The sequence below is a fragment of the Hemitrygon akajei genome, chromosome 15 (genome assembly GCF_048418815.1).
Source record: "Hemitrygon akajei chromosome 15, sHemAka1.3, whole genome shotgun sequence".
In the NCBI taxonomy this organism is placed as follows: Eukaryota; Metazoa; Chordata; class Chondrichthyes; order Myliobatiformes; family Dasyatidae; genus Hemitrygon; species Hemitrygon akajei.
In genome coordinates this window covers 18,117,390-18,144,701 of record NC_133138.1, presented here as the reverse complement: position 1 = coordinate 18,144,701, position 27,312 = coordinate 18,117,390, and the positions used below count along the sequence as shown (strand labels likewise).

The window sequence follows — 27,312 nt, the reverse complement described above, 5'->3', positions numbered from 1 at the left end:
AACGTGGGTCTCTTACAAACTGAGAGAACAGAAATTATTTTGAGCATTAAGCATGACGATACAAAAAAATCCCCTCAGAAATCGTAGGGAACACAGATCTAGACAAAAGAGGAACTGAAAAAAAAAAGCAGAATCGGAGAGATTAATGAAATAGAAGGCCAAAAAATCTTTAGGAACTCATGACTCACATTTAATTTTTCTTGAAAGAAATGGCTATGTACTGGTTTTCAAAATGCCATCATTCATAGTATGGTTTCTTCACATTGCAATATAGCAAATATAACTCTCAGAACTAAAAAAGAAGAGAAGGAAAAAAGGCTAGAGGCTAATGAACAAGTAGAATCTTCTTTGAAGGAATGAGTAGCAAAGTGTTTATAAAATAGTATTTTATAACATAATATAATGTCTAGAGTCAACATAATTTATAAAAGTGAACGCATAGTTGACAATTCTTTAATAATTTTTCAGATTATAAAAAAACAATAGAAAAAGAGGAAGCTGTGGATGTGTATATAAAGGTAGTGTATTGTCATCAATCAGAATACAATGTATAAATAAAAATATCTTCAGGATATACTGTGAATTGGGGATTAGTTGGATGCCACAGGGCCCAGGCTGTTCACAATATGCATTAATAAACTGAATGAGAACACTGAGAGTGAAATATTCAACAGGTCAGTTAACATCTGTGAAGAGACAAAGAGAGATAATATGTTTAGTCAACATATCATTGTATTTTCAGTAAAGTTGATGGAATATGGCAAAGTTGAGTAGCAATGGGAAAAGTAGTAAATTAATTTATTATTATCACAGCTGCTGAAGTACAGTGACCAACTTTGTTAAGTGTGCCATCCATATAGATCATTTCATTACAACAATGCATTGAAGTAGAACATAAGAAAACAATAAGGCAATGCAGAAAAAAGTGTTACAGTAAGGCATCAGACAATAAGGTGCAAGATCACACTGAGGTAGATTGAGGTCAAAAGTCTGTTTATTTTTATCAGGGGACCATTGAATAGCCTTATAACAGTGGAATATAAGATGTCCTTGAGCCAGCCTGGTGGTATGTGATTTGTATCTTCTGCCTGATGAGAGGGGTAGAAAAGAGAATGTCCAGCGTGGGCAGGGGCCTTGATATTTTTGTCTGCTTTACCAAAATAGTGAGAAGTATGGATAGTGTCCATGGAGAGAAGACTGGTTTCCATGATCTGCTGAGCTATATACACAACTCTCAGCATTTCCTTGCAATCCTGGACAGACTAGTTGCCATACCAAGCCATGAAGTTTTGGGATAGGACACTTTCTAAGGTGCATCAATAAAAATTGCCAAAGGTCAAAGGGGCAATGCCAGATCTTGGCTATGACATCTATGTGGCTGGACCAAGACAGGCAATTGGTGATGTTCATTCTTATGAACTTGAAACTTTCAACGCACTCAACCTCAGCACTGATGAGGTAAACTGGAGTGAATGCACTGCCCTTTTCTTGAAATCAATGATCAACTCTTTTGTTGACATTGAGGGAAAGGTTGTTATCATGAAACCATGTCATTAAACTGTCTTGACTCTTCCCTATGCTCTAACTCATCATTTTTTGAGATTCATTCCACTACAGTTGTGTCATCTGCAAACTTACAGATGGAGTTAGAACAGAATCTGGCCACGCAGTTGTGAATGTACAGGAAGTAGAGAAGAGAGCTGAGGACTTAGGTTTATGAGGCAAAGTGTTGAAGATAATCATGGCAGAGGTGTTGCTGTATATTCTTTCTGATTGAGGTCTGTTGATCAAGAAGTCAAAGATTCAGTTGCAAAGGGAGGTGTTGAGAGCCAGGTCTTGGAGTTTGGAGGTGAGCTTGCTTGGAATTCTAGCATTGAAGGCAGAGTTGAATTCAATATATAACACTCTAATGTATGCATCTTTACTGTCTAGATGCTCCGGAGATGAGTGTAGGACCAGAAAGATGGGGTCTGCTGTGACCTCTCTTGGCAATAACAAATTGCAGTGGGTCAAGGTTGTCTGGGAGGCAGGAATTGATGTGTGCCATGACCAGCCTCTTGAATCACTTCATGATGGTGAATGTCAGGCAATGTGCACTAGATATTATGGCATATTATCTTATTTCTCTTAAGTACTAGGATGATAGTGATCATCTTTAAGCAGTGGGAACTTTCGATCAAAGTAGTGAGAGGTTAAAAATTTCCTCAGGTACCCCCCGAACTGATGTGCACAAGATCTAAGGACACCATCCAGGCCAGATGCTTTCCATGGAGTCACTCATTGGAAGACTGACATCTGAAAGGTGACTGTGGGTTCATGTGCATTGGAGGCTGTCAGGTTGGATGGCGAGACTCCAATTCCCTTCTGTTCAAAATGTTCATAGAATGTGTTAATCTCATCAGGTTAAGATGTGTTGTTGTTGGTGATGCTCCATGAATTTGTTTTGTGGCTTGCTATAGCATGCAAGCCCTGTCAAAACTGGTGTTGCTTCTTGACATCCCTGATAAGTTTATGGCAGTTGCAACTCAATTTTTGTATAGATCAGGATCACCTAATTTGAATGGGACAGTCCTGGACTATAGTAGGGTGTGAATCTTTCAGTTCATCCATAGTTTCTGGTTTGAGAACACCTGGAATGATCTCACAGTCTTCTACACACTGATAAAGTCCATGACAGTGATGACATACCCATCCAGGTTGGCTGCTGAGTATCTGAACATAAAGCAAAGTAAAGAAAATAAAATTGGAGTTTTTTTAAACTATTGATTAAATTTAATGGAAATAAGGAAAAACGTGCTACTTTTTAATTGCAACTACTTTTTAAAAATTCCATCATTGAAAAATAGGATATTCATTCCTATTAGGAAACATGACTTTTGGACTCACAAAACAAAACGTAACTGGGATTGCTTGCAAAAATGTATTACAACATGATTAAGAGTTTTACTTTGACTACGTTTACATTCATCCTTGAAACTATCATATATTATGTACTTAATATGTCAATACTAATCATATTCATTTATGGTTAAAGGCAATTATGAGGGCTGGTGAACTTATGGCATGCCCAAGATGGCACATGCAAAAATTTTATTGATATGACATGCAGTGGCGCCCCTTAATTCTTCAGACCCCAACCATAATCTTTATGGCCAAATGACACAGCAAATGATGTTTTTTTTTTACAACACAAGCATAGAATGTAGAAGAGTACAGAACAAGAACAGGCCATTCAGCCCACAATATTGTGCCGAACCAGTTAACCATGTCCATATATCTCCATCTTCCTTATACCCATGTGTCAATCCAAATGTCTCTTAAAAGCTTCTGATGTATTTGCCTCTACCACCATGCCAGGCAGTGTATTCCAGGCATCCATGACTCTGTGAGTAAAAAACTTAACCCTCACATCCCCCTTGAACCTACCCTCTCTAACCTTCAATGCATACCCTCTGGTATTAGACATTTCAACTGTGGGAGACAGATACTTTCCATCCACTCTATATATGCCACATAATCTTGTAAACCTCTATCAGATCTCCCTTCAGCCTCTGACGCTTCAGAGAAAACAATCTATTTGTCCAGCCTCTAGTGATAGCACATGCCCTCTAAACCAGGCAGCATTCTGGTGAATCTCTTCTGCATCCTTTCCAAAGCCTGAACATCCTGCCTATAGTGGGGTGACCAGAACTGTATGCAATACTCCAGATGTGGCCTAACCCAAGTTTTATAAATTATAACATAACCTCCTGAACTCAATGCTTCAACTAATAGAAGCAAGCATTTCATAAGCCTTCTTAACCACCTTATCAATCTGTGTAGCCACTTTCAAGGAGCTATAAACTTGAATCTCAAGATCTCTCTCCTCAGCATCACTGTTAGGTGCAAGGTGCATGTCCTTAATAGTGTACTGTCTCCTTGCATTTTCCCTACCAATGTGCAACACCTCACGTTTTTCTGGGTTAAATTCCATCTGCCATTTCTCAGCCCATATCTGCAACTGATCTATATTGTACTGTATTCTTTCCCAGTTTTCTACACAATCCACAACTCCACCAATCTTGATATCATCCATAAATTTACTCACCCGTACATCTATATTTTCATCCAGGTAATTTATATACATTACAAACAGTAGAGGTCCCAGCATAGATCCCTGTAGAAATCCACTAATTACAGACCTCCACTTGAATAAGTCCCTTCAACCACTACCCTCTGTCTTCTAAGTGCAAACCAGTTCTGAATCCAAGCAGCCAATTCACTGTGGATCCCATGGATCTTAATCTTCTGGATTTGCCTCCCATAAGAAACTTTGTCAAACACTTTGTTAAAATCCATGTAGACAACATCCACAGCCCCATCCTCACCAATATCTCTTGTCACCTGGTCAAAAATCTCATCCAAGTTGATAAAGTATGACTTGCCACACACAGGGTCATGCTGGCTCTCCCTAATTAGGCTATGGGTTTCCAAATGTTCATAGACCCTGTCCCTAAGAACCTTGCCTGTGGCTAGAGAGGATACTAAGACACTGGTCAAGCGCACTGCAATCTTGTGTCTTGCTTCCTTCAATAACCTGGGGTAAATCCTATCAGGCCCTGAGGACTTATCCACCATAATACTCCTTTGGACACCCAAGACTTCTTCCCCATTGACCTCTAAATGCCCTAACATTTATATAGCACTGATCTCCTGGTCCTCCATATCCTTTTCCTTGGTAACTACTGAAGCAAAGTACTCATTAAGTACTGTCACTCACATTTTCTGCATCCAAGAAAATGGGGCTGGGGTTTAAATAGTTAAGGGGGGGGCACTTCATGTCACATGTCACCAAAATTTTTGCATGTGCCATCTTGGGCATGTCATAGCTTCCCCCCCCCCCCCTGTACTGAGATGTTATCACAGGAAACGTGAGAACATGTGACGTTGGATGATAAGTTTTTTTGTCCTCACAGACCTGGTGTACACTTCAATGTTTAGATAGTATGGGTAGACATACTGATGAAACTCGTGCAACAAGTATAGCTCCAAAACAACCAAATACAGTACAGGCCAGATATTTGTCATTGATAGTGCAGCAATAAATGCCTCACTGAGCATAAAGTGTGTTTATTTTCTTTCCCTTGATCAAATATGAAAGATCAAGGGAAGGAAAATAAAATTATAAGCTTTCCAAAGCTTATAATTTCTCATTCATATTTCTTATATATAGGGTACAGTAATAATGCTATTCAGAAATATTGTTTTTCATTTGTTTTAAAAAGATTAATATTAATAATTAGCCAGCTTTCTGAAAAGCTTCATTTATTTCAGTCTGAGTCTGTTATACCTTTATTGATATTAAAATTACAAATACATGTAAATAAGTAGAGGTCTCATTCTTTTCCCTTAAAATGTCCATAACTTTTGTTGCTAATTCACTAATCAGTGATAAAAGGGAGGTTGATAGGTTCTTGATTAGCAAAGGCATCAAAGGTTATAGGGTGAAGGCAGGGGAACAAAGTTGAGAAGGATAACAAATCATCCATGATGGAATGGCAAAGCAGATGCAATGGGCCAAATGGCCTAATTTTGCTCCTAAAATCTATGCTCACTGTGGTATGCGAGACAAAAATGTTTAGAAGATTCTCACCAAATTGGGGGTGGTGGGGTGGGGATATGCCTCTACTAACAGAGGTGTGAGGTGCTCCTTCCTCCCACTAGCCTGCAGGTCACCTTTGGACAAGGCATTGCACCTGCTTAGCTGCTTGATCAGGGTCACATGAAGCCACAGAAGCATGTGGATGGTTGTATGAGCAGCTGGTGCATATTTCACAAGACCTGGTTACGCAACCACTGACATCAGGCAGACAATTTCTGAAAAGTACTGATAATGGCTGGGGGCACCTATCTTATAAAGACGCTACCCAGAATTGCCAAGAACAATCATGGTCATGGAGAGACCATGATCGCTCACGTCATACATGGTACATAATGAACAAGCGAACACCAATTTGAGAAAATGCTCTCAGTAAGGTTCACTACTCCAGGCATGTGTTTGTGTTGTCCAAACACATTTGTAAACTTTGAGGGATGATCCTTTTAGAAAGTAGTTGTGCTGTATCTTACACATTTTTTTCAAGATGTGCATTTTATGTGAATGCATTCCATGCCAATATTAACCAGAGGCTGGTGAAAACTACATGGCAAGGAATCCCTGAGAAATTATCAATACAATTGAAGCAAACTTTTCTTCTTGACAAATTGAGCTAGTTCTTAATAGATCAATAAAACAACTATATATATTTTTAATTCAAAGTCAAATCTTTGTAAACAATGCTTAGAGTGACCTTATTATTTGGAAAGTATCACAAATTGCAGTTTGTGTACCTTCTCAGATTTAAAATGATTTGCATTTTAATTAGAAAAATACATATATTTCAAGCCAGAAGAATAAACAAAGTTATTTAAGTAAGTCATATTGGTAGAAAAGAACTATTAGAATGTTTGAATCAATTTAAGTGTTTGTATATGTTCTACTGTATATTTTTATTTTGTTTGGTATTTGGTGCTACGGTATGCTTTATATTGCTGTGCCTGTGAATTACTAATGATGAACATAGATACAGTGATGTTGTTAACTGGCAAAAACAGTTTACTGGGACATTTAAAATAGAAATCGGTATACAGATGCAGCAAGAGCTGAAACATGGCATTCACTTGCAGATGCCTATCCAAGAAGTGAAATCATTTACACTTGGAAAAAGGGTCCCTTGTACTCAGTAGAAGTACCAGATGAATCTTCGAGTCTGCTTCAGTATGACCTTGTAGGCCAAACAGTATCCAGTGAAACTATGAAGTCCAATACAGGCAAGTGCATTTACTTTTTCTGATAAATGTTTTGACTTTTTAAACTTCAAAAACAGATGGAAATGTGTTGAAGCAATATTTTGGATAGACTGGCTGATAGTATCCTTGTCCAAAAATATTAATGACTTTATGTGTGATTTTGAAATTCTAATATCTGTTTTCAAAATTGACATGATTAATACAGAACAATATATGACCTAGTTTGTGTTCCAAAGAGAAACATATTGAGAGAGAAATCGACATAATGGCCCAGATTTAGTTAATCAGGTCCTACCTCTTAAGTTTTCTGTTTAGATGCTAAATTGTGCCTCACATACCTACTGCATATAGTCAAAACTGAACTTCCCCAGGACATCCTGAACCTGATTATGGAATCCCTATTCATGGCCATATGGGTAGGCCAGACTTGACAGTCTACAAAAGTAAAGGAAAATCTGCAAGGTCTCTGATATATGTATAAAAATGTGTATAAAGTATAAAATAAGAATTAAGCAACTTAAAATTACAGCAATTTAAAAAGTGCAAATCATCCAAAATATTTTTTTAATGATTAAACCATCATGTTTGTTTCAAAACATCCACTGAAATAAATTGCCTTGCCAATCCTACCCAAGTCTGCCCTACCCCAGGGTCTGTGAGTAGATTCCTCAACATAATGACGAAGGAATCTCATCATGTTTATATTTCTATTGATAACAAATTTCCCTATTTGATTCTAAAAGTTTGACCAGCTGAAAATTGTCAGCTCGTCAGGTAGTTTAGGATGAATGCATTTGGATATGCATGTTCAACAAATGTCTTGGCCTATATGCTCTTGTACTGAGGATGCCATTAAAATTCAACCACTTATATACCAGACCACAAAAAGTAACTGAATTTCCTTCCCAGAAGAACATTAATGAACTGGATGGATTTTACAGTAAACCTACAGATTCATGATTACTGTTAGTAACATTGATTCCACATTTATTTAATTGTTTCAATTTTAAATCTCTAGCTACCATGGTGAAATTTGACTCCTGTCTCCAGGTTAAAACTCTGTGTTGGTGCTGATTAACCCAAGTTCTAGCCATCATACCTCTAACATCAATGCATTTATGGAGTTATACAGGTGTACCTCTCTAAATCTTTTCCATCCAGATCCCTGTCCAAATGTCTTGTAAATGTTGTAATTGTACCAGCCACTACCATCTTATCTGACACCTTATCTGCACCACCCTCGGTGTGCCAAAACCTGCTCCTCAAAATACCCTTAATTTTTTTCCCTTCTGAGTTAAAACCTGTCTTTTTGTTGTAGACTCCCCTACCTTGGGGAAAAAAAGGCCATGACAATCTATGCTGCCCTTAATGTTATAAACCTCTATAAGACCACCACTAAGCCTCCTTTGTTCTAGAGAGAACAGTCTCAGCCTATCCATTTCCTCTTCATAACTCAAGCCCTCCAGTTCAAGCAATATTCCTGTGTATCTTTCCTGCACCCTCTCTAACTCAATCATATCCTTCCTACAACATGGCAACCGCAACTACACGTATTATTCCCAACTGTGGCCTCACTAATTATTTACACAAGAGTAATTTGACAACTCAACTCTCATATAATAAGTAAAGGTATGTGGTATGCTTGCCTTCATTTGCCAATGAGGGCAAGCATACCACACAACTGCTTCAGCTCTCTACCTGTGTCATTGCATTGAGGGATCTATGCACTTGAACCTTAATAACTCACCATTCAATTCCCCAGGGGCCTTACACTTACACTGTTTGTCGTGGACTGTTTTAACTTCCAAAAATACATAACTTAGCATTTGTTTGAGTTAAATTTTACCAACCATTCGTCTGCTCACTTTTCCAGTTGGTCCAGATCTTAATGAAACCTTAAACAACCTTCTTTACTGACCAATGTTTGTGTCACCTGCAAAATTATTTATTATAATGCCTATATTCTCTTCAAAATCATTATCTGACAAAAATGAAGGACCAGCACTGATCCCTATGACACACGACTGGTTATAAGTCTCCAAACTGAAAAACAACCCATCATTTTGTATCTAATTTTGAGCAAATCTAATTTTCTGTCTCATCCTGGATCATTTCTGGACTGACCTAACATGTAGATCCTTGTGTAGTGCAAATGTTATTCATGGTGATTCAAATACAAGATACATTATTGTCTAGAGCTATATTCCTACCAAAGTAATCCTATTTTATAATAAGCACTTGCCATTTAATAAAAATTTGATTTAAGTAGTATGCTTCCAGATGGGAGGCAACTACAGTACTTGGAATTGCTGAGTAATCATGTACACCAGTTTTATTTTACAACAAAATCAAAATTAAATCTTGTTAAACATATAAATGACATAGAGTGTAGTTTACAGTAGTGGATGCACTTTACAGTTTTTAAAAATATTTTTAATGTTTGCTGCATCTTTGCAATACTAGTATTCCATTAAAGTTGAATATAAATGTCAAAATTATATGTGGAAATGTAACAGAATTTATTTTTCTAAGCTATACAATCATGAAATAGATTTTTATTTAACATTTCAATGTGATAATTTACTGCCCCCAGTAAAAGACGCACATTAATCAACAGCAGATTCTAATCATTGTAAATTGATGTTAAATTGCATAATTAAGCAGAGGAGCTTTTGTAATATACCTCATTTGATCTGTCATGTTATGAGGTGATTCTGATAGGAAAATATAAGTTGCATGGAAAATGTCATCTAATGTAAAAGAAAATTGCTTATTTATAGTAGGCTACATTTAACAACATTCTTTTCAGCATTCAAACTGTCTTATAGATGATGTGACTGATATTTTCTATCTCTGCTGAGGAGATAACCAGTAGTTGGTTGAAAGATACAATTAATTGAAATATAATATTCAAATTAAATGGTATTTAAACATTGACTGATGAAGCTATCCTAAAATTTTGATCTGTACAAAGTTAAAATTATGTTCTTAAAATGATACACTGTATAAGTTTAAAATAATTATTAATTGTAATTTCCTTTTTGTGTCTATATTATTGTGCAACTGAGAACTGAAACATCCTGTAACTTACAGCTAAACAGTCCAATGGATCTGATTTATTTTTGGTATTAACAATATAATTCTGTTTGATTGCCACTTATCTCAGGAAAGATGCAGCTGATATAAATAACACATACTGAAAGACATAAAGTTGCCACCCTATTACAGTATTGTTTAATATAGTTCTAAAACATGTATATATATATATATATATGATACAGCTGTGCATATTCAATCATCATAATGTAATATGAAAGCATGCTATGTATTACATATAGTAAGGATAAATGCAAAACTAATTTGGGACTTAATCACTTGCAATTATATTTTTCTTTATTCCTGTGCTGTAATTTCTACTTTCATTTTGCTTCTTTTATGCATTGCAGAATCTGCAGTATGGCAATCCATGTACAGAGAACAAATATGTACATTTTAATGTTATGATGACAAAAATATTCACATTTGTCTTTAAACAGGTGAATACATAGTGATGACAGTGTATTTTCACTTAAAAAGGAAGATGGGATACTTTATGATTCAGACTTACATTCCATGCATTATGACAGTAATTCTCTCTCAAGTGTCATTCTGGATTAATAAGGAGTCAGTCCCAGCTAGAACAGTTTTCGGTACGCCTTGATCTACCATATCTTGTTTCCACTGTATTCATTGTCCAGTCTTTGTTTATTTACCATCAACATTTATCCATTTCAGGTGAATATTCCATGCAGATAGTCTATTTTTTGCTACAGAGAAAACTAGGCTATTATCTCACTCAGACTTACATCCCATGCACCATGACTGTAGTTTTGTCTCAAGTTGTGTTCTGGATAAACAAAGAATCTGTCCCTGCTCGTACTGTGGCTGGTATGGCAACCTTTACTATGTCTGTTTGCATATCATTGTTTATGGTGATTTAGAATCTAAACTATTAGGCCTGTGTTCTGTTGGGTTTGATGTTTACTTTTGTTAGTAAATTGTATGTAGTTCTAATAGAAAACAAGTTATAGATTTTACTGGCAACACGAGTGAATCTGCAGATGCTGGAAATAAATAAAAACACAAAATGCTGGCAGAACTCAGCAAGCCAGACAGCATCTATGGGAGGAGGTAGTGACGACGTTTCAGGCCGAAACCTTTCATCAGAAGCGTAGTGACGACGTTTCGGGAAGGGTTTCGGCCCGAAACATTGTTTTTACAGATTTTACTGTTTTCTGATTAATGTATATATTTTCCCGATGCACTGTTAGTTTCCTTTGCTTTTCAAGACTTTCTAGAAAACTAATAATAAGGGATTAATTCTGTCCATTTCTAAAATTGTTCTGATTGGTGCTGTAATATTCTTTTCCTGACCATAAGAGTCCTATATGAAATTCTAGGAATATAAAATCCAGAGTGAAAAGTAAGTCAACCTATTTTCTGGATATTTAGGAACAACTTGTTTCTGTGCTTTTTCAGTTAAAAGTAATATTACATACTGCTAAGTATAATCATAAAAGGAAAAGAAAATCATAGTAAAATAATAGTAATATGGCTAAAATGAGAGGGCACAGTTTTAAGCTGCTTGGAAGAAGGTACAGAGGGGATGTCAGGAGTAAGTTTTTTACATAGAGAGTGGTGAGTGCGTGGAATGGGCTGCCAGCGACTGTGGGGGAGGCAGAATCAATAGGATCTTTTAAGAGGCTCCTGGATAGGTACATGCTTAGAAGAATAGAGGGCTATGGGTAACCCTAGGTAATTTCTAAAGTAAGTACATGTTTGACACAGCATTGTGGGCTGAAGGGACTGTATTGTGCTGTAGGTTTTATATGTTTCTATGTTTTAAAATAATTATTACTCTACAAAATCAATTGCCCTATCCATTTTAAATATTAATCATGATTTGTTTTTAAATTGCTTAAGGTATAACAACAGTCTTAACCATGACTACGCTAAGCATCAGTGCACGCCACTCGCTACCCAAAGTGTCCTATGCTACTGCAATGGATTGGTTCATTGCTGTATGTTTCGCTTTTGTCTTTTCCGCACTCATCGAATTTGCAGCTGTAAACTACTTCACAAATCTTCAGGCTCAAAAAGCCCTAAGGAAAACAGCTCGAACAGCAGCATTGTCATCACCAATGGCTGTGTCTGAATCAGAGAAGATAGTTTCGGTAAGCAAGCCCACACCTGTAACAAGAAAACATAAAACCATGGTATTAATCATGTTCACCTCTTAATCTTAACTGGCATAATATAAATATCATTGTGTTGGTTTCTGGAATATATCAGACAATACCGCAAAGTAATTTCAAGCATGCATTCAGTATTCAGCTCAATGTCTGAAGCCCACAATGTTTTTTTTCCCAGAGTCCATCGTGTTCTGTTCTAGCATACCACATTCTGGAGGACATCTGTGACATCATAAACCACACTGACAATCTACAACTAATGAAAACTGCCTAAGATACAAAAGGGCACATAATTCAGCACCATAATGCCTGTTAATTAAACATAATAGGTACAAATTTCCTTTGACAAATCTATGCAACTTTTGTTGTACAAAGCACTTCATCTACTTTGGTAAAAGCAACAGCACACGTTGCATGCATGCATACTAGAAGTGTGCAGAGTGAACAGTAATTTGATGCCAGGCCTGGTTTTCGCAGACAGTCTCTTGGGGTCATGGAAGTCTGGCTTCCACTCTAGATGTGTAGCTTTTGTGTTCTCTGAAATCCTATGTGCAATGCATAGATTCTGCCACTTAGATGATAGAAGATACTTAATAGGATGGCAAGTAGGCAGTATGGGAGGCTGTGCAGTTTATACTGTTTTCACTATACCTTCTTTGAAGTTCTTAATGTTCTCTAAATGCTTCTTCTATTTGATTATGGGTAGCAATTCCCTTGAGTGAGTGAGCATATTACATATTTTCAAGAAGGCTTTGAGAGCTTCCTTCATAATTTTACTTTGTCCATCTTTTACTTTTTTGCTATGATGGAGCTTGGAATAGAGTACCAATTTGAGACTGTGGTATTAGGCATGCAAATGATATGGCCTTTCTATCAGAGCTAGCTGAAAATGATTATAACTTTGATGCTGGGGTTGATAGCTTGGGAGAGGACATTGACATTGTTCTGCTCATCTTCCTAATGTATTGAACGATACTGTGGAGTTGGTGTAGGTGGTACTTCTTCAGAGTTTGACCTGATTAAGGTAACTAGTGCACAATTCCAGTGCATTCAGATAAGGAGAAATCACTCCTGTCTGGATTGGAGGGCTCTCAATCTTTAAGGTCTCTTTTCCTTTGAAGGCTAAAACATGTCCTGGCACACTAGAATAGTGCTGGTATTGATGTTGGTTTATTATTCTCACAGGTATCAAGGTGTAGTGAAAAACTTGTCTTCAAAACTATTATACAGATCAAATTAGTACACAGTGAATTGAGCTGAAATAAAATAAAATAACAATGCAGAATAAAGTGTAAAAAGTACTGAAGAGTGCAAGATCGTAATAAGGTAATTTGTCAGGACAAGAGTCCATCTTTTTGTACAAGAGATCCAGTCAATAGTCTGATAACAATGGAATAGAAGATGTCCTTGAGCCAAGTGGTATAGATGCTTTCAAGCTTTTCCATCTTCTGTTCGATGGGACAGGAGAAAAGAGAGCATGTCCAGGGTGGGTTGGGTCTTTGGTTATGCTGGCCCCCTTACTGAGGCAGTGAGAAATATAGACAGAACCCATAGTGGGGAAACTGGTTCCTCTGCTGTGCTGAGCTGTGCCCACAACTCTCTGCAGTTTCTTATGGCCACATGTAGAGCAGTTGCACAGCAAGCCATTATGAATCTGGAACAAATGTATTCAATGTTGCATTGATTTTTAAAAAAAGTCAATTAATGTTTTTAGACTCCTGATGAAGTAGGGGCACTGGTGAGGTTTCTTGGCCATGACATCAACATGGTTGGATCAGCACAAGTTATTGGTAATGTTCGTACCTATGAACTTGAAGCTCTCAATCCTTTCAACTTCATTACTGTCGATGCAGACAGAAGCATGTGCACCTCTACCTTCTCTGTTTTTTTTTTGTTTTGTTGACATTGAGGGAAAGGGCATTGACATGACAACATGTCACTGATCTCTTTATCTCTTTCCTGTACTCTGATTCATTGTAATTTCAGATGCAACCCACTATAGTGTTATCATGTGTAACTTGTAGATGAAGTTCAAGCAGTTCAGTTCAGTTATAGGGGGAAGAGTAGGGGCTGAAAATGTAACCTTGTTGAGCATTAGTGTTTAGAATAATCACAGCAGAGATGTTGTTGCCTATCCTTATTGAGTGTTGCCTGTTGGTCAGAAAGTCAAGGTTCCAATTGCAGAGGGGGGCATTAAAGACACAGGTGTCTTTACTATCCAAATAGTCCAGAGCCGTGTGTAGGGCCAGGGATGTTGTCTGGAAAGCTAGAGTTGATGCATGCTATGACCTGCCTCTTGAAGAATTTCATTATGGTAGATGATAGAGACACTGGGTGGTAGCCATTAAGGCACATTATCTTGTTTATCTTGGATACTGAGATGGTTGTGGTCTTATTAAACTAGGAGGGAATCACGGCTAAAAGTAGGGAAAGGTTAAAAATGTCTGCAAATAACCCTGCCAGCTGATCAGCACAGCAGCTAAAGACATGGCCAGGGACATCATCTAGGCCTAAAACTTTCCATAGGTTCATCCTCCCACGGAAAACTGATCTGACATCCACAACAGTAATTGAATATCATTATTGATGCCTGGCTTCTCTACAAGAGGGTAGGTTGGGAAATGTCCTTTGTTTTATCAGTGTTTTATTTCTCTCTTCAAACTGACTATGACTTGTAGCTCAATGCAAATACTGCAGGTGGATGACTTAGTTTTGAAGTGGTGGTGATATAGGTTGAACCATTTCCAGTTTGTTCTATAGATGGTCCAATCTAACAGAAAGCTTAATAGAAGTAAGGTATACTTTTCAGGTGTGAATATGGTAGATGATGGTTAGAACGATGATGTAGTGTTGCTTGACTATATATAGTCTGTATTGAGACTGAATCTGTGATGGTCATTATATAACAGACATAGAATGGGCATATTTAATTTAGAGTAACCAAATTTTAGAAGAACTCTTCACAAGTCCTCTCAATTGGGCACAATGGAATTTGGTAAAGGCTGCTTATGATTGATGGATTTTTACAAAAATGTACATTCCTTACATTTTTACTTTAGGTTTTCAAATGAGGAAAATCACTTCTATTGTACTAAGATTATTAGAATGGTGGTTCTGAGGTCCCCTGTCATGTCTTCTGGAGTAATGGAAACAAACCTGGACCTCAATAGTGTAGCAAACATTAACTGTTCAACTCACATGGAAAGTTCTAGATTTATCTGCAGGAGTAACTCACTGTTTTTACTGCTATCACCTTTGCTATTTAAGTGAACATTTTAAATCATTTTCTGAATATAAGTATTGTTTGCAAGACATATTCATATTCCATCTTTAATTCTCCATCTAAATTAGCAACTTCTTTAGATTTTTTGGGGAGTAATATAGAGCTAACTGTACTTATGAGTAGAGTTGCATGTGGACTAAACTAAGCAGTAATTGGTAGATTTTCTTTTGAGGAGACTTTTGTGAACCAAATAAGTTTTCGGCAACAATCTGGTAGTTTCATGGTTACTAATCTGGTAGCTTTATGTTTTCTGTCGTAGACTTGTATTCCAGAAACATATTTATTTTCAGTGTTTTGCCCTTCACCTACAAGATGCTTGACATTTTCCAAGGATTGAAAGGACTAATACCAGGGGGCATGCGTTTAAGATGAGAGGGGGTAATTTCAAAGGAAATGTGAGGGGCACTCGCTTTTATACAGAGAATGGTGGGTGTCTGGAATTTGCTGCCTGGGAATACTGTAGAGACAGAAACATTAGAGAATTTTAAGAGATGTTTGGATAGGCACATGAATGTGAGGAAAATGGAAGTATATGCGAATTGTGTAGGCAGAAGCGATCAGTTCATTTACCCATTTGATTACAAACTTTTTTGGTTTCGAAAACATTGTTGGCCAAAGGGCTAATGCAGTCATGCTAATATTTCAAAAAAACTAGCAGAAGTGGGTCATATCATATGCTCCATAATTCAGTAAGATTACAATTAAACATAAACAAGTTTGCATTTCTGTCTGATCAGCTGATCTATTGAGTCCCTTTGTATCCAATAGCTTGGAATATACTTACAAACTGAGCAAACTCAGCACAAAGACAGTTGAAAAATTCACTATCCACCCTTGCAATCATTCTAAATGACTGACCCTTATTCTGACTTTGCACTTTAAATTAGATTCACAGAGAATCATTGAGTTGCACAGCACATACATAGGCCCTTCAATGTGAATCCCATTTTCCTGCAATTGACCCATATCTATTTAATCCTTCCCTATCCCTCTTCCTGTTTCTGTCCAAATACAATATACTTTATACACAAGAATTGTATACATTTGCAATTTTTCCTTTGGCAACATTTTCCATATACCCACCACCCTCTGTGTGGAAAAATTAGCCCATCCTTTCCCCTCTAAATATTTCCCCTCTCACCTTAAAAACATATGTCTTCTTGAAAACAGACTGTCACTACCCTTGAAAAAACTGTGAATATCTACTCTGTGTACTTTTAAACATCTGTAATGTCACTCCTAAGCCTCTTGTTCTAGATTGAGAATAACACCAGGTTATTCTGTTTCTCCTTGTAATCAAAACCTTCCATTTTGGATAACATCCAAATTAATCTCTTTTATAGTCTTTCTAGTGACACAATATTCTTTTTATAGTGTGGCGACCAGAACCACACACAATGAGCCAAATGTTTTGTGGCTAACTAATGTTTTGTACAGCTGCTTTCTGGACAATCCATCTGGAAGAAGCAACTTCCCATTAATCCCTTCCAGAATATTTAAAGTCAAAAAGAGATCAACCCTCATTCTTTTTTTAATATAAAATCTAGTGGAGATTAACCAATCCTAATTAATCTCATTGCACCGAATCACAATATGTTGATGATATAGCTAGTCTTTCTTCCTGGTCTGTCTTTGCCTAACCCTACCTCGTTTACCTCCATTTTGAACTTTCCTAAAAGGCAGGCATTTTACTTTTTCTGCTCTTCTTTAACCTTTGGCTATCCATTGTGTTATGGCTTTGATTTTCATAACCTTCTCCTTAATGGGAATTTAGCTAAACTATAGCAGAAACATATTCATCTTGAAGTCTTCCATTGTTCAAGTACAATTTGCCTGCCAAGATTTATTCTCCATTCATCCCATTGAAATTGACCATTTCTAAACTGCCATTTTGATCATGGATCAAGGGATTTCTTTTCCATAGCCATCCTAAGTTTATGATATTATAATTTGTTTTCTTCATATTATAATTGATATCACCATTGATACTTGCTCTGCATGACTTAGCTTGATTCCCAGAATCAAGTCCGGCAAAGCCACCTTCCTTGTAAGCTCTTTGAAAGCTCTTTACACTATTAACACCTTAGGTAATTGTTATCAGAGTCCATATTGGATAATTGAAGTTCCCCATTATTGCTACTCTGAGCCTTTGGCACTTCCCATAATTACCTTGCAACTTTACCTTCAGGCAGGTTGGCAGCTTGTAGAGTGCAATCACACTTCTCCTTGTTTCTTAGTTTTAAATGAATAGGTTTGTCTTTGATTGTTTCAGGACATCTTCTCTTTCCAGCACTGCAATATTTTCCTTAATCGATTCTGATAATCCCTTCCTTTCTGTATTAAGATATTTCTTGAATATCTTATTTTCAAGAATATTAAGAACCTATTCCAGTCTTTTATTGAAGCTATATCACTCAGATAGATAGATTTCTTAACATTATGAATCTAGGCATTTGGGTTTAGTGCTAGAAAATGACAGTAAAGTAGGAAATCAGCTGTGATCTCAATCATTTTCAATGGGATGATACCACTAAATGATTTCTCTCCCTCCCTTTCACATTCTATTTCCTGCAGGGATCACTCTCTACATTACTCAATTGTCCACTCATTCCACCCCGTCCCCCCGATCTCCCTCCTAGTACTTATCCCTACAGATGGGATAAGTGCTACACCTGTCCTTACACCTCCATCCTCATTACTATACCAAGGCCCCAAACAATCTTTCCAGGTGAGGCAACACTTCACCTGTGAGTCTTTTGGGATAATCTACTGTAGATAAGGGGACTGTTTCATCGAGCAGTCACCCATTTATTATCAATTTCCTATTTCCATTCAGACATGTTGGTCCGTAGCCTCCTCTACTGTCACAATGAGGCCACTCTCAGATTGGAAGAGCAACACCCCATATTTCATCTGGGTAGCCTCCAACCTGATGATATTAACATCAATATTTCTACCTTCCAGTGATCCCTTCCCATTCCCCCTTCTCTCTTTTTCAATTCCCATTCTGGCTCCCATCTCCTTCTCTTCTCTTCACCTGCCCATTACATCCCTCCAGTACCCTCTTTCTTCCCTTTCTCCCATGGTTCATTGTCCTTTCCTATCATTGCCCTTTACTGTTCCAATTTTCACCTCCCATCTTCTCGTTTCATGCCCCTCCCCCACCCACCTACCTTGAACCTAGTTTCCACCTAGTTTCGCCTATCACCTACTGGTTTGTACTCCTTCCCCTCACCAAGCTTCTTATCTGGCTTCCTCCCCCTCACCCCTTTCACGTCCTGATTAAGGGTCTCTATCAACTATTTCTCTCCATAAATGCTGCCTGACCTGCTGAGTTCCTTCAGCTCTTGGTGCATATTACCCTGTACTTACATACTTAATCAAATCGATACATTTAAAAGAGGTGTCAATAGAAGGAGATGAATGAAAGCAGTGGAATATAAACAAAAACAAACCTGTTGAGATTTACTGAATGTCTGAAATAGTGGAATCAAAAGACCTAGCAGATTAGGCAGTGTGTCTGGAAAGAGGGGAAAAAACTAACATTACAGGTTATAACTATCATCAGAACTAAATAGGTCTGCTACAAACCAGAAAGACCAGAATTGCTGAGATTTAACACAGCATGCCATCTTGCAAATCATGTCTGCAATAACAGAAATGGCTGTTTACTCACCGTTATAAAATCCCATGTAATTATTAGAAAAAGAAAAAAAAAAGTTTCTCAATTGATGTTGCCTGATTGTTAGCTGAACTTTTTGGGTTTTCAGTCTCCGTTCAGTTCATTGCTATTTTTCTTCCTAGAATGCCCTCTTCGATAAAACTCTTCTCTGGTCTCTAACAGGATCTACATTTATCATTGAGTCGAGGAACACAGAAACATAACCTTTGGCCTTTTGGTTCTATGCTGACTGTGTAGCATCATTTACATCAATCTCACACATTTCAAGGAACAATTCATAGTGGCCAAATAACCTAATAACCCACAAATCTTTAGGATGAGGGAGGAAACCGGAGCAACTAGAAGAACCCCATGTGGTCACAGAGAGAACATACAGATTCTCATAAAATTGTACTTTGCGAACAAGCTCTGATAAGACAACTGTTATGGGATGCCTCAGCCATAAAAAAAATATGTGGAACCATGATACTTATGTGTAAACTAGCATGGATTACTATGCATTGAGGTTACAGTACACCTTTACCAGTTTTACAACTTCTCCAAATATTTCTTCATTTTATTATTTTAATAATAATTGTATTTCCCTTTATCATGTATCATGCAGCCACTGTTGAGCAGTTCACAACCAGATTCTTAAATTTAGGTTCAACTCTATTTCTATTAGATAAATAGATATAGAGTAAAAATTAAGTCATGTGACATATGTACTATCATGCATTCCTGATGTCTTTGCTTCTGTTTGTATTTATGTCTGGTCCTTCACAATTAAATGAATGTGCATCTTGCAACTATGTGCCTCTGAGATCTATATTCAACTATCTCTGTATAAATATGTAATTTATGGGCATTTGTCTGATTTGAGAGTGTAAATGAAGCACGATTAGAATTCTTCGCAGTAAGCAGAAATTTATAATATTGTTCCTCTAATAGATGAATTGAATGCAGCCAAATGAACATTTTCTGAGAACCACCTGTAGAAGAGTGATGCAGAAAAGTAATTACAGTGGTTGCAATGTATAAATGTCTATTTTTGAGATGTGTTAAGCTTTGTAAGAATCAAGTTTAACATATCTCAAAAATAAATATTTATACATAGTGAAGAAAAGGCGCGTACCTGACAATGTTTATGTTCATTTCCACATTGTTACAAATCTTGAAATTTTCACATTTTCAGAATTCATATTGATTGTATAAAACTATTTTCATCCTTTTGGCAAATAAGTGAATTATTATGTACAGATGACATTGTCTTACAAAGCACATAGAAATCTTTATTTGTATCTGTTGTTACTCAAGAATTCTACAAGATTCATCAAAATCAGTTCAAAGTGGTATATTTGGAATCACTGCAATAACCTATAAGGCAATTTAGAAATGCTTTGATGTAACAATATTAATAGAAATCCTTTCAGACTTCTAAACACTCAAATTCTCCAAAAACCAAATACTTTATTCAGCTAGCAAACACGAGGAAATCTGCAGTTGCTGGAAATTCAAACAACAACACACACAAAATGCTGGTAGAACACAGCAGGCCTGACGAAGGGTCTCGGCCCGGAACGTCGACAGTGCTTCTCCCTATAGATGCTGCCTGACCTGCTGTGTTCTACCAGCATTTTGTGTGTGTTGTTACTTTATTCAGCTAGTCATAGTAGATAGGTATAAGTGTTATGAGCTAATGGAGTATTAGTGACCCATTTGATTTTAACGTGGAATTGTGAGGAGCATTTCCATATTCCAGAAAATATATTTTAAAATCTTACCTCTGGATGTATCCTTTTAAGTATCACCCATTGATGCCACATGCAGACTTGTGGGTAGAAATTCACCACAGGTCATAGGAACTACACACCCAATATGTAGCAGATGTGGATTACATGACATTTGCAAAATTTAGTTCCATAAATTTAAGTTATTGCTTGCATGTACTATAATTTGCGCATTAAATGTTTGTATTTATTGGATGAATTTCTATTTTGTGGTTTTTTGAATGTCATTTGTCCTAAAGCAAACCATTATGGCAAGACAGTGTCAAAGAAAGGTTTTACCCTCATTTGCCTGTTTTAAATATAGGCTCTAAATTGTAACCTCTCTGAATGTACTAATGCATTAGAGTTCCTTCTTGTTTACGGTGAGGAATGCTTCCTGCCTGCCATTCCAGTGGTTAAGGAGATACTTTGGAAAACAATAAACAGTTAGCAAAATTCTAAGCCAAAATTTGTCAGCATTAAACTCTGTTTACATATGATAATTTCACCATTGGAAAATATTACTTGCATACATTGAAAATATCTTGAGTATTGGCAAATGCTCAAGTAAATGTTTTTCTGAAAAATATTTAGATTGCTTTGTTAACATATTCTACATGATTTTAGCATTTCTGACAAGGTCCCCCATAGTTCAGTCTCTCCCCAACTACATCCAGGATACATCCCATGCCCTTCACCTCTTCAATAACTTCCAATTCCCCAGCCCCGACCGCTTCATTTTTACCATGGATGTTCAATCCTTCTACACCTCCATCCCCCATCAAGAAAGCCTCAAAGCCCTCCGCTACTTTTTGGATAACAGACCCCACCAGTTCCCCAGCACCACCACACTCCTCTGGTTGATGGAGCTTGTTCTAACTCTCAATAGTTTCTCCTTTGGTTCTTCCCACTTTCTCCAGATCAAGGGTGTAGCCATGGGCACTCGCATGGGCCCCAGCTATGCCTGCCTCCTTGTGGGTTATGTGAAACAGTCTATGCTCCAAATCTATACTGGCAGCACTCCCCAACTTTTCCTCCGCTACATTGACGACTACATTGGTGCTGCTTCCTGCACCCATGCTGAGCTTGTCAATTTCATCAACTTTGCCTCTAACTTTCACCCAGCCCTTAAATTCACTTGGTCCATCTCGGACACTTCTCTCCCCTTTCTTGATCTCTCGGTCTCATCTCTGGAGACAGATTATCCACTGACATCTTCTACAAACCCACTGACTCCCATAACTATCTTTACTATACCTCTTCCCACCCTGCCCAATGCAAAAATGCCATTCCCTATTCCCAGTTCCTCCATCTCTGCCGCATCTGCTCCCAGGATGAGGCTTTCCATTCCATTACTTTTCAAATGTCCTCTTTCTTTCAGGATCATGGTTTCCCTTCTGGCATCATCAACGATGCCCTCACCCACATCTCCTCCACTTCCCGCACTTCAGCCTTTAATCCATCCTCCCGTCACCACAACAGGGACAGGGTTCCCCTTGTCCTCACCTACCACCCCACCAGCCTCCGGATCCAACATATTATCCTCCACAACTTTCGCCACCTTCAACAGGACCCTACTACCAAGCACATCTTTCCCTCCCTACCCCCTCTCAGCTTTTCGCAGGGATCGTTCCCTCTGTGACTACCTGGTCCACATGTCCCTCCCCACAGAACTCCCACCTGGCACTTATCCCTGCAAGCGCAAATGCTACACCTGTCCCCACACCTCCCCCCTTACCACCATTCCAGGCCCCAGACAGTCCTTCCAGGTGAGGCAACATTTCACCTGCAAGTCTGCTGGAGTCGTCTATTGCATCTGGTGCTCCCAGTGCGGCCTCCTCTACATCGGCGAGACCCGACGCAGATTGGGGGACCGCTTCGTCGAGCACCTACACTCCGTCCGTCACAATAGACAGGACCTCCCGGTTGCCACCCACTTCAACTCTGCCTCTCATTCCCATCTAGATATGTTCATACATGGCCTCCTCTACTGCCATGATGAGGCCAAACTCAGGTTGGAGGAGCAACACCTCATCTACCGTCTGGGTAGCCTCCATCCTGGTGGTATGAACATTGAATTCTACAATTTCCGGTAATTCCCTCCTCCTCCCCCTTCCCCTATCCCAGGACCCTCTCTGCCTCTCGCCCCTTTCAACTTTCAGCTTCTTTATCTCTACAGTTCTTTCATGCTTATCCCCTCCCCCTCCCCTCTTTATCTTTCCTCTGATTGGTTTTCCATTTGGCACCTCTAGACCCTACCCCCTCCCCATCTCTATTACTGGGCTTCGGCCCTCACTTCCCCCCCATTTCTGATGAAGGGTCTCGGCCCGAAACGTTGGCAACTCTTTTCTCACGGATGCTGCCTGACCTGCTGAGTTCTTCCAGCGTTGTGTACGTATTCTTTGACCCACAGCAACTGCAGTTGTATTTTTGTATTAAGGTTAGCATTTGTCGCTCATCTTTAATTGTCTAATCCAGAAGTTTAACCAGCTTCTTCTATCAGTCATAACATTTGGTGTCAATGCTTAGGCATTTCAGAGGACTATTAAGAATTAACCTCATTGACATAGGTTTGAAATTTACACAAAGAACAGCCTGGCCAATGTTGGCTATCTTCCCTTATATGTGAAATGATAACTTTTTATGCTTATCAATTAGTTTAATTGTCACAATTGATGACACCAGCTTTTTATTCTAGAAATGCATGCTTTGAACTTGGCTTCGTATTATGATCACACTTTTAGATCATTATGCTACTTTACCTCCCAAACAGGAGTATGTTTAAATAAAATATTTTAAATGGGTTTGTTTTATCTATCAAATATGTTTGTATAATTGCATCTGTAAAATGTAAATCAATACAGTCTTTACAAACTGTACATTTCATGAAGATTATCAGTTAGTCATCAATGTCCTAATTTACATGATCCCTAAATTAAATAGCATTTACATTACTGTTTAGTGTTTTAATTAATCTTGGATTCTTCAGATTAATTATTAAAACAAATTAAATATGGCAATGCATTTTTGTCAGAAAATAAAACATTTTTTCCTTATTTGTTTTTTTTTGTAGCATTCTGATTCCAATTGCAATTTAAAGAAAAGAACTCTGTCATTGGCATCGCAGAAAGAGTCATCAGCAATTGTAGAACCAGATACGAACAGCTGTGCCGACAATGTGTCACCAATTCCATGCACCCATTCTGGTCTCACTTCATTGCCACAACCACAACCTGATACTGGAACCAGCAAGATAGATCAATATGCCAGAATCCTTTTTCCATTGTCATTTGGAGCATTCAATCTGGTGTATTGGATAGTGTATCTTTCAAAAGATACTATGGAAATGGGAAGTAATATATAACTTTCTATGCTGTTATATATGATTGAACTGTTCTATAAGTATATACTCAAAAATAGTGGATATTAGGAAATAAATTATGTCAGCAGTACCAAGAAGGTTTCCTTTGACAATATAATCAAATAATGTTATCATCTTGAAAAATAATTTCAAATGCTCTCCACCATTGATGCTGCCCTCAGCCACATCTCCCTCATTTCCTTGACATCTGCGCTCACATCTACCTGCCGCCTTAACAAGGATAGAGCTCCTTTTGTCTTCACCTACCACCCCATGAGCCACCACATCCAACACATTATTCTCCCCAGTGTCCGCCATCTTTAACTGGATCCTTCCATCAAACACATCTTTCCCTCCCCCCCCCCCCCAACTTACTGCTTTGTGCAGGAATCACTCTCTCCATGATTCCCTTATCCTTTCATCCCTCCCCATTAATCTCCTTCTTGGGACATATCGTTACAAGCATCAGAAGTATTACAACTGCCCATTCATCTCCTCCCGTACCTCCATTCAGGACCCTGAACAGTCCTTCCAGGTAAGGCACTCTTGACCTGTGAATCCATTGGGGTCATCTATCGTATCCTGTCCTCTTGATGTGGCTTCCTCTACATTAGTGAGACCCCATATAAATTGGGGACCACTTTGTCGAGCACCTCAACTCCATCTGCCAAAAGTGGAATTTCCTGGTAGCCAATCATTTTAATTCCTGTCCCCATTCCTATTACGCCATGTCAATCCATGGCTTCCTCTTGTGCCATGATGAGGCTACTCTCAGGGTGGTGGAGCAACACATATTCTAAGCAAAAGAAAATCTGCAGATGCTGGAAATCCAAGCAACACACACAAAATGCTGGAGGAACTCAGCAGACCAGGCAGCATCTATGAAAAAGAGTGTAGTTGACATTTCAAGCTTATTCTCTTTTCCATAGATGCTGCCTGGCCTGCTGAGTTCCTCCAATATTTTGTGTATGTTACCTCAAATTCTGTCTAGGTAGCATCCAACCTGATAGCATAAACATTAATTTCTCCTTCCGGTAAATTTTTCCCTCTCCCCTTTTCTTCAGTCTGGCCTTTTAACCCTTCACTTCTAGTGCCCCTTCTTTTGCCCTTTCTCCCATGGTCCACTCTAGTCTCCTATCAGATTTCTTCTTCTCCAACCCTTTATCTTTTCCACCCACCTGGCTTCACCTATCACATTCTAGCTAGACTTGCTTCCCTGTCCTCTCACCTTTTTATTATGGCATCATTCCCCTTCCTTCTCGGTCTTCATTTCTATAGATGCTGCCTGACCTGCTGAGTTCCTCCTGCATTTTGTGTATGTTACTCTGTTCTTACATTTTTATTCTAATTGATATATTTGAAAGAGGTGTTTAATAAAATGAGACAAATGAAAACGGGAGAATAAATGAAAAAAATACAGTAAAGATACTAAACACTCCATTTACTGAATGTCAAAATAATGGAATAAAAACACCTAGCAGGTCAAACAGTGTCACAATATAAATATATAATGCCATATCACTATATAAGAATCACAAATACTTACTGAAGAAAGACATGGACCAAAATGGCAATGACAACTCAAATTAACTGCATTTTTTTTTTACTGGAAAGACAGCTAAGTATGTTTTCTCCATTCTGTAGTTATGGAACAGGATTTAAGCATAGTCAATGACTCAGCCTGTAACCATAGCAAATTTTAATTTGACTGTTGTATATGGGGAGATATTGTGGCTATATGTATTGGAACCTTGTAAAATATTGGTATTTTTTAGCTTTAGTACTGAAAGATTTTGGAAAATACTTCATTTGTGTGTTCACTGTGGTTTGAGTAAACTACTACAATTTATAATAGTACTGTATTTTTGTTTATATTCAAGGGTTTATTTGTTCATACTTATAATTTGGTGAAAATGTTCTGTAAAATATATTTTTTAAAAACAAAAATCCAAATTTTGAATTCCAGTAAATATGCTCAGACCATTTAACTCAAAAGGAATATCAATTTAAACACAAGTTACTCTATCAGGATTTATTTAGAAAATAACTGAACAGTTACAGCAGAAGCACAATTTTTTAATAACTTCTGGGCAGTAGCCATGCTGTTCATTGGTTCATGCAGGTTTGATTCTTCCATCATTTATGACAGTAAGTTTTATACCTCCATCATATTTTTGGCAGTATTTTCTTCTTCCTCCTCTTCTCCATACTTCTGAAATCTTTCAACCTATTGCATTTAATTTAAAGCCCCCAGTTTTTTGATCTCTCTCCCAGAAAGTTAGTCCTACAGATAAAATATAACTGTATGATCCAGTGGAATTATTGATTTTGCTGGTGAGATAACACTAAACCAAAATTAACAATTAAGTTACAGAATTAGGAAGGAAGCTTTGGTTTATAGTAATGTTAGTATTAGTTCTCTTTTAGAATATCCTTCAGAAGCATCTTCAGGTCAAATTTACTTCCGTTTTGCTCCTTATGAAATTGATTCTTTAAACCACCACTGCTTAGTTTATGTGATACTGTTTACACCAGCATCGCCAGAGCTTTCATACTAGTTTATTAGGTGAATTCTCTAAACTTGTATGATATATTTTCCTCCAAAATTAAAATAAAGCTTACTGTTATCATAAGCGCCTTCCACCATGTCACATACTTTCACTTTTGTTCCCTCCCGCCTTTTCACCTAACCTCTTTGTCTTAAAGCTAATTTTCCCAGTTCTGATGAAAGTTCTACAATATTAGTTAACCTTATATTTCCTCCAAAATATTGCCTTACCTGCTGACTACTTCCATCATTTTTAGCCTTTTATCTGATTACTGCTCTGCAGTATTTTGCTTTTACTGTTTGGAAAATCCTCCTTTAACCCTAGGAATGAAGCATGACTTATTCATTGGTTCTGAGGAGACTGATAAAACCAATGTAGGAACCACAGACTTTCTACAGGGAGACAGGATATGCCTGGTGGATTGCAGATTGTGAGATGGTGTACTCCTTTTAATTCTGCTTCCAATGCGTTGACTTGATATTCTCAACAGCATCCCAATATTCACTTATTTACTTTGAACATTCATTGCCCAGGGAATACCAAAAGTCAGTGAATAGGCTTTGAGCATATTCTTGAATCTTTAGTTTTTGCATGAAAATCTCTTACCAGGACTGAGCTTGGAATAGAGTG

The 27,312-nt window shown here is 37.8% G+C and overlaps 1 protein-coding gene across 6 annotated transcripts in view; it reads left to right on the top strand.

Moving 5' to 3' along the window:
• Positions 1-27,084, top strand: part of gabra6b (gamma-aminobutyric acid type A receptor subunit alpha6b) — a 40,502-nt gene extending 13,418 nt beyond the window's left edge. For 4 of the 6 annotated variants that reach the window (XM_073067259.1, XM_073067261.1, XM_073067260.1 and 1 more), the window contains 5 exons: positions 6,706-6,849; positions 10,365-10,517; positions 10,603-10,755; positions 11,791-12,041; positions 23,846-27,084. In XM_073067259.1, the coding sequence (XP_072923360.1) occupies positions 6,706-6,849; positions 10,365-10,517; positions 10,603-10,755; positions 11,791-12,041; positions 23,846-24,136 (992 nt within the window). In that variant the 3' untranslated portion in view covers positions 24,137-27,084. The remainder of the gene's footprint in view (positions 1-6,705; positions 6,850-10,364; positions 10,518-10,602; positions 10,756-11,790; positions 12,042-23,845) is intronic. The other 2 variants (XM_073067264.1, XM_073067262.1) reach the window with 2 other exon arrangements.
• The last annotated feature ends 228 nt before the right edge of the window (positions 27,085-27,312 follow it).